Source organism: Juglans regia, unplaced genomic scaffold (genome assembly GCF_001411555.2).
Source record: "Juglans regia cultivar Chandler unplaced genomic scaffold, Walnut 2.0 Scaffold_66, whole genome shotgun sequence".
Taxonomy (NCBI): Eukaryota; Viridiplantae; Streptophyta; class Magnoliopsida; order Fagales; family Juglandaceae; genus Juglans; species Juglans regia.
In genome coordinates, this window is record NW_023361458.1 from 1 (window position 1) to 7,202 (window position 7,202).

The window sequence follows — 7,202 nt, forward strand, 5'->3', positions numbered from 1 at the left end:
ATTTCCATTCTGGGATTGGGAGTGGTTGTAAATCTCCAGCGGGCCTCTGATGCTCTGCCTTGACCGTCCTACATATTGAGCATCTATTAACATAATCTGCTACGTCCCTTTTTAATCCTTCCCACCAGAAGTGTTGCTTCAAATCTTGATACATTTTGGTACTCCCTGGGTGGGCTGTGTATGGAGCCTGATGTACTTCCCTCAATATCTTATCCCTGATCTCTTGATCAGCAGTGATAACTTTCCGGTCTTTGTAGTATAGCAACCCATCATTTTTTAGGGTGAAACCTTCTTTCCTTCATTCTTCTCTATCTTCTGTTGAATTTCTACCCATTTCGGATCCTCCATCTGACGCTTCTTCACTTCTTCCCATTATGTTGGTACAATTTCTTGTACTGCGGTTTGGGATACTTCAGCAGGAAGATCCTTGATCAACAACCTTCTCATACTATGCAGAAGGGACTCTACTTCCGAGGCAAGACCTGCGGAATTATCCCTTCGCATCTTTCGACTTAGCGCATCTGCCACAATATTAGCCTTGCTTGGGTGATACTTAATCTCACACTGGTAGTCACTAATAGTTTCTAACCATCTTCTCTGCCTCATATTCAAATTTTGCTAGACTAAACAAGTACTTGAGGCTTTGGTGATTGGTGTAGATTTCACACTTTGCTCCATATAAATAATGCCTCCATATCTTTAAGGCGAAAACTACAGCGGCTAACTCCAGGTCATGGGTGGGGAGTTCTGCTCATGGTGATATGAACCCGTGGGAATGAATTTCCTTGAACCCACAATCAATTTGAAAACTCTCCAAGAAAGCCAAAACCAAGTCAATGGATGGAGAACCCAGATCCGATGAGAACTCATTTCAAGAACTTAGATTATATTAAAATCTAGACCCGTTGAAGAACCCGTCTCAAGAACCCAGATTACAAAGGAGGAACGCCACAAAGGTTGTGATTTACCTTTGATAATAAGTTCAAAAGTTCAATTAAGAACAAGATGAGTAAAACTCAACTCACAATGAATAAATTCATTAAATTTCATAAAATTCATAAATTGATTAGAATGAGGCTACATAGAGTATTTAGAACAAAACCTAATGAAACCCTAGCCAAAATAAACCCCATCTTCCAAAAGTACCCCTGAGTGAACAGTGCCACGGCTACTGTACGGCGCTACAGTACTCGGCTACAGTAACCCTAATCCTACTTCAATAAAATATTAACTTTCCCAACATGCCCTTGCATAGGCCCCCTTAAGTGCTTCCCATAATAAACTCAATTATTCTAAACTAATAAAATAAGTCATTTACAAGAATTAAATAAGTTGAAAGTCTTCAAGTGCCCAAGACCTTCATCATAACTTATCAAATGAATCAAAGCTGAATCTTCATCATTTAAGCCCTTTAACTTGTATTTGGGCCATCTGGAACTTGCAACGTATCTTTAAGACTAGGTCCACCTTGGTTCCCATCATTCCCCCTCTCCTCAAAAGGATTCGACCTCGAATCTCCACCTGGATCAAAGGGAAAACTGTTAGTAACATTATCATTGATTTCATATGCATTGTCATTAATTTGTTCAAGAATTTTGATGCAAACCAAGGAGTTGTACATGCTAATCATACAAGTGGGCATGGAGCTGAATTTGTACAAGACCCTTTGTCATTTCCTAGTGGCCCAATTACAAGACTTAGAGCCAAACGTTTCAAGGAAGCACTAAATGGGCTAATCCAAGAGAATTGGGCTGATTCTAAAAAGACCAAGATGGTCTCAAATAATATTCAAGACTTAATCCATGTCATCAAGGCAATTGAAGAGGCTAATTAGCACATAGAAATATGATGAATGGTCTGACCATTAAAGGACGTGAATTTGTTAAGTTTCAAGAATATTAAATAGGTGAATGAACTTGGTCTTGCCTGGGTACGTGAAATACATTGAATTTAGTCATTTAGTCATTTCTGGCTGCCTCTAGAAGTCCAAGAGGCCTAAATTTCGTGGGACTTGTTATGTTAATATTTGTGTTGCTTTTAAAACTGTAGTTATGACTTTTCCTATTCTTGGAGGGTTGTTCCAAGTATATAAAGGGGTTATTTCGAGTTTTAATAGCAGATTGGAAATTTCAGAAACTTATTTGTTTTTGTGAGGTCTTGTGTTCCTCTTGGTTCTTCAAAGAACTCCTTGAACTTATCAAGTTAATCTTGTGGCGTTCAAACTCCAAACTTATCACCTTGATTCTGATTTCTGGGTGTGGCGTTTTCAATCCTTCGTAGTCTTGGTTCTCATCTAGTTGGGTGACTGGTCAAGGCTCAACAAATCTTGTCAATACGATCTTGGGGTTCCAAGCCATCATTGTTATCGGGTTTCATCACAATTATTGGTGAAGTTCATATCATTTCGGGTTTCAATGATGGCTCTCCAAGCCTTGTTGGCTTGATGGACATATTGTTTAGTCCTCCTTTCAATGTTCAGCCGTGCCTTTTCATGAATCATCTTTACAAATTCTGCCTTCTTTTTGCCATCTAAGTTCACACGTTCTCTCAAAGGTAAAGAAGTTAAATCCAAAGGTGACAAAGGGTTAAAGCCATAAACAATTTCAAATGGTGAAAACTTAGTTGCAGAATGTATACTTCTATTGTAAGCAAATTCAACATGTGGCAAACAATCTTCCCATGCTTTCAAGTTCTTTTTAATGATAGCACGCAACAAAGACGACAAAGTTCTATTTACTACTTCAGTTTGGCCATCCGTTTGTGGATGACAAGTAGTAGAAAACAACAACTTAGTTCCCAGCTTTCCGCACAAAGTCTTCCAAAAGTAACTCAAAAACTTTGCATCCCTATCAGAAACAATGGTCTTAGGCATACCATGTAACCTAACAATTTCTTTGAAGAACAAATCAGCTATATGTGATGCATCATCAGTTTTATGGCATGCAATGAAGTGTGCCATCTTGGAAAATCTATCTACCACCACAAAAACTGAATCTCTCCCCCTCTTAGTCCTAGGTAAACCTAAAAGAAAATCCATAGAAATATCAGTCCAAGGTTCACTAGGTATTGGCAATGGGGTGTACAAACCATGGGGTTTCAACTTAGACTTAGCCTGTTTACACGTGATACACTTCTCACAAATTCTTTCCACATCACGTTTCATATGAGGCCAAAAAAAATGTTCATGCAAAATTCCTAAAGTCTTAGCTATACCAAAATGACCCATCAAACCACCACCATGAGCTTCTCTCACAAGCAATTCGCGCAAAGAACATATTGGCAAACACAGTTTATTTTCCCGAAACAAAAATCCATCATACCTATAAAACTTACCAAACGCCATTTTTTCACATGCATTGAACACATCACCAAAATCAGAATCTTGAGCATACAATTCCTTAATGTATTCAAAGCCAAGCATTTTTGTATCTAAAATGGAAAGTAAGGCATTCCTTCGGGACAATGCATCAGCCACCACATTTTCCTTACCTTGCTTATATCTGATCACATACGGAAATGTTTCAATGAATTCCACCCACTTGGCATGGCGTTTGTTCAGCCTTTGCTGTCCTTTCAAATGCTTCAAAGACTCATGATCTGTGTGAATCACAAACTCCTTTGGCCATAGATAGTGTTGCCAATTTTCCAAAGCCCTCACCAAGGCATACATCTCCTTATCATAAGTAGGGTAATTTTGGGCTGCCCCACTCAACTTTTCACTGAAATAAGCAATTGGACGGCCTTCTTGCATCAAAACAGCTCCAATTCCTATGCCTGAAGCATCACACTCAATTTCAAAAGTTTTAGCAAAGTTAGGTAAAACAAGTAAAGGTGCATTAGTTAATTTTTCTTTGATCAGACTAAATGCCTTTTCTTGTTCTTTTCCCCACTTAAACGGCACATTTTTCTTGATGACTTCAGTAAGAGGGGCGGCTAAGCTACTAAAATCACACACAAACCGTCTATAGAAGCTAGCTAAGCCGTGGAAACTCCTCACTTCGCTGACTGTTGTAGGCGTTGACCACTCTTGGATTGCCTTCACCTTTTCCTCATCCACCTCAATTCCTCTCTTACTAACAACAAAACCAAGAAACACAAGCTTATCCGTGCAAAAGGTGCACTTTTTGAGGTTAGCAAACAACCTTTCTTTCCTTAGAATTTCCAAAACAGATTTCAAATGCATTACATGTTCTTCCAAATTTTTGCTATAGATCAGGATATCATCAAAATACACAACTACAAATCTGCCAATAAATGCTTGCAAAACATGGTTCATCAAACGCATAAATGTGCTCGGAGCATTAGTTAAACCGAAAGGCATCACTAACCACTCATACAAACCATATTTAGTCTTAAAAGCAGTTTTCCATTCATCACCTTCTTTCATCCTAATCTGATGATATCCACTCTTAATATCAATTTTTGTAAAGACACAAGAACCATACAATTCATCCAACATATCATCTAGTCTAGGAATGGGATGACGATACTTTACCGTTATGTTGTTGATGGCTCGGCAGTCAACACACATCCTCCATGTTCCATCCTTCTTGGGAACTAACAGCACCGGAACCGCAGAAGGACTCATACTTTCACGCACAAACCCCTTCTCCAATAATTCACTTACTTGCCTCTGAAGTTCCTTGGTCTCCTCGGGATTACTCCTATAAGCAGGTCGGTTTGGAATTGATGCACCAGGTATGAAATCAATTTGATGTTCAATCCCTCGGATTGGAGGTAAACCATATGGTACCTCTTCAGGAAGGACATCTTCAAACTCCTGCAAAAGAGAAACAATATTGCTCGGCAAAGCACCAACGAGATCATTAGTACATAAAAGAGCCTCCTTGTACATGAGTACAATAAGGGGCTGGTGTGAAAATAATGCTCTCTTGATCTCACTTTTTTTTGCAATGTAATTGAATTTTTCCTCTCTTGCTCTCACTATAGCCGAAATCCTCTCTCTTTCTTTTTCACTCTGATCAATGTTTTTCTCTCCTTTTTTTTTTAAGTCTTTTTTTTCAGTTTCGGCCTTCCTTTCCTTTTCCTTTTTTTTTTCATTCGAACTTTGTAACTTTAATTGGTCCTCCCTGACCTGTTTTGGAGTTAATGGCACAAGAGTAATAGGTTGCCTATTAAGAGTGAAGGAATACTTATTTGTGAATCCATCATGCGTAACCCTCAGATCATACTGCCATGGTCTTCCCAACAGTAAATGGCATGCGTGCATAGGAACCACATCACAAAGCACCTCATCCTCATATTTGCCAATGGATAATGCCACCAACACTTGTCTTGTCACCTTGATTTCTCCACATTCATTCAACCACTGAAGCCGGTAAGGTTGAGGATGTTTCAAGGTAGTTAAAGTCAATTTCTCCACCAAATAAGTGCTGGCTACATTTGTGCAACTCCCACCATCGATAATGACACTGCAAACTTTGTTATTTACAAAGCACCGAGTATGAAACAAGTTCTCCCTTTGGTTACTTTCTTCCTCCTTAACCTGCACATTGAGAACTCGCCTTGCAACCAATAAATCTCCAACCACAGCATTTTGCTCATCGTCAGCATCCTCCATAGATGGCATATCATCATTATCTACTTCTTCCTCATTTTCTGACTCAAGCTCTCCTTGGGCATTTATCACCATCACCCTCTTGTTTACACACTGGCTGGCTATATGTCCGCGCCCCTGACATTTAAAACATTTAATATCACGTGTCTTAGAACTTGAAGTCTCGATTGTACCTGAAGTAGTGGCGGTCTTTAAGTTGGCATTCTTAGAGGATTCAAATTTTGGCTTATTTTGTTGCTGCTCGTCCCTTTTTGGAGTTGTCTTCCATGAGCTGGTTGTAGCCATAGGCAGTCCCCTCCTAGCCAATCCCTTTCGTTTGAATTGTTCCTCCACCTTTATGGCTTGATGCACCATATCTGTCAACTCAACATAGTGCTGCATCTCGACTATATCCGCAATCTCACGATTTAAACCGTGCAAAAACCTAGCCATGGTGGCTTCCCGGTCCTCTTCTACATTTGCCCGGATCATAGCTACCTCCATCTCCTTGTAATACTCATCCACACTTTTAGATCCTTGAATTAACCTCTGTAATTTTTGATACAATCCCCTATAATAGTGGCTGGGTACAAAACGCTTCCTCATAAGCATTTTCATTTCCTCCCAAGTGTCCACAGGTGGCTCTCTATTCCTCCTCCTATTAATCAGTAATTGATCCCACCACACAATGGCATAATCGGTAAATTCAATTGCAGCCAACTTAACCTTCTTTATCTCTGAGTAGTTGTGACAATCAAAAACCATCTCCATTTTAGTTTCCCACTCCAAATAAACTTTAGGATCATTTTTACCTTGAAAAGATGGGATTTTAATCTTTATATTTCCTAAATCGTTATCCCTCCTAGGCCTACCCATCCTAGCTTCTCTATTTCTATACCCACGCTCAATCCTGCCTCGGTTCAAATATTGCTCATCAAACTCCTCCGACTCCGCCTCTCCATCAACATTCCGCCACGGACCACGCCCACCATGCTGCCTATTGTGGATGTCATGTTGCTGGCCCCTAGGAGTTTCCGCTTCTACCCTGTCCAACCTTTCGTGAATAGGTTCTAATTCAGCCCTCAACATACGCCTCATCTCCCCTAACATCGCTTGCATTTGGAGGTTTGGAACTGGAGGTTGTCGAAATTCTTCGGTTGTGTCTTCTTCTTGATTATTAGACATGTTTTAAAATCTGCAAACAAAGTTAGAATCCTCACAAGCACTCCCTCACGTGTTTCACTCAAGAATTGATACACTTGCACTCGTGTTTTCACTCTAAACGGCTTTTACCCTCATATGGTCTCGCACACTCTTGCCTTTTTCCCCTCTTCTGTGTCTTCTTTAGTTCTTAATCGAACTTCAAGAAACTCATTCAAAATAATCCAGCAGCAATTCAGAAAATAAACAACCAAAACTCATCAAAAGTTCAAGTACTTGAATAAGGTGAGATACAAGATTGAAAGGAAGAAGTTTTCTTACTGGAATCGTGTACCCTTTTTTTTTTTTTTTTAAACACAGCAGGAACAGGAAATAGAACGAAAATAAAAGATAGACAAACTTATCTTAGAACCTGGCTCTGATACCAAAATGATATGAACTTCACCAACAATTGTGATGAAACCCGATAACAATGATGGCTTGG

The 7,202-nt window shown here is 39.5% G+C and overlaps 1 protein-coding gene across 1 annotated transcript; it reads right to left on the reverse strand.

The window, feature by feature from the left end:
- Positions 1-3,489: 3,489 nt before the first annotated feature.
- On the reverse strand, positions 3,490-6,742 carry LOC118343747 (the record flags this gene model as incomplete). The annotated part of the gene is made up of 3 exons (XM_035687089.1): positions 5,096-6,742; positions 4,628-4,780; positions 3,490-4,069 (listed from the first exon to the last, which is right to left on the reverse strand). Coding segments are annotated over exons 1-3 (2,380 nt in total), but the record flags the coding sequence as incomplete, so codon positions are not given.
- Between the last annotated feature and the right edge of the window lie 460 nt (positions 6,743-7,202).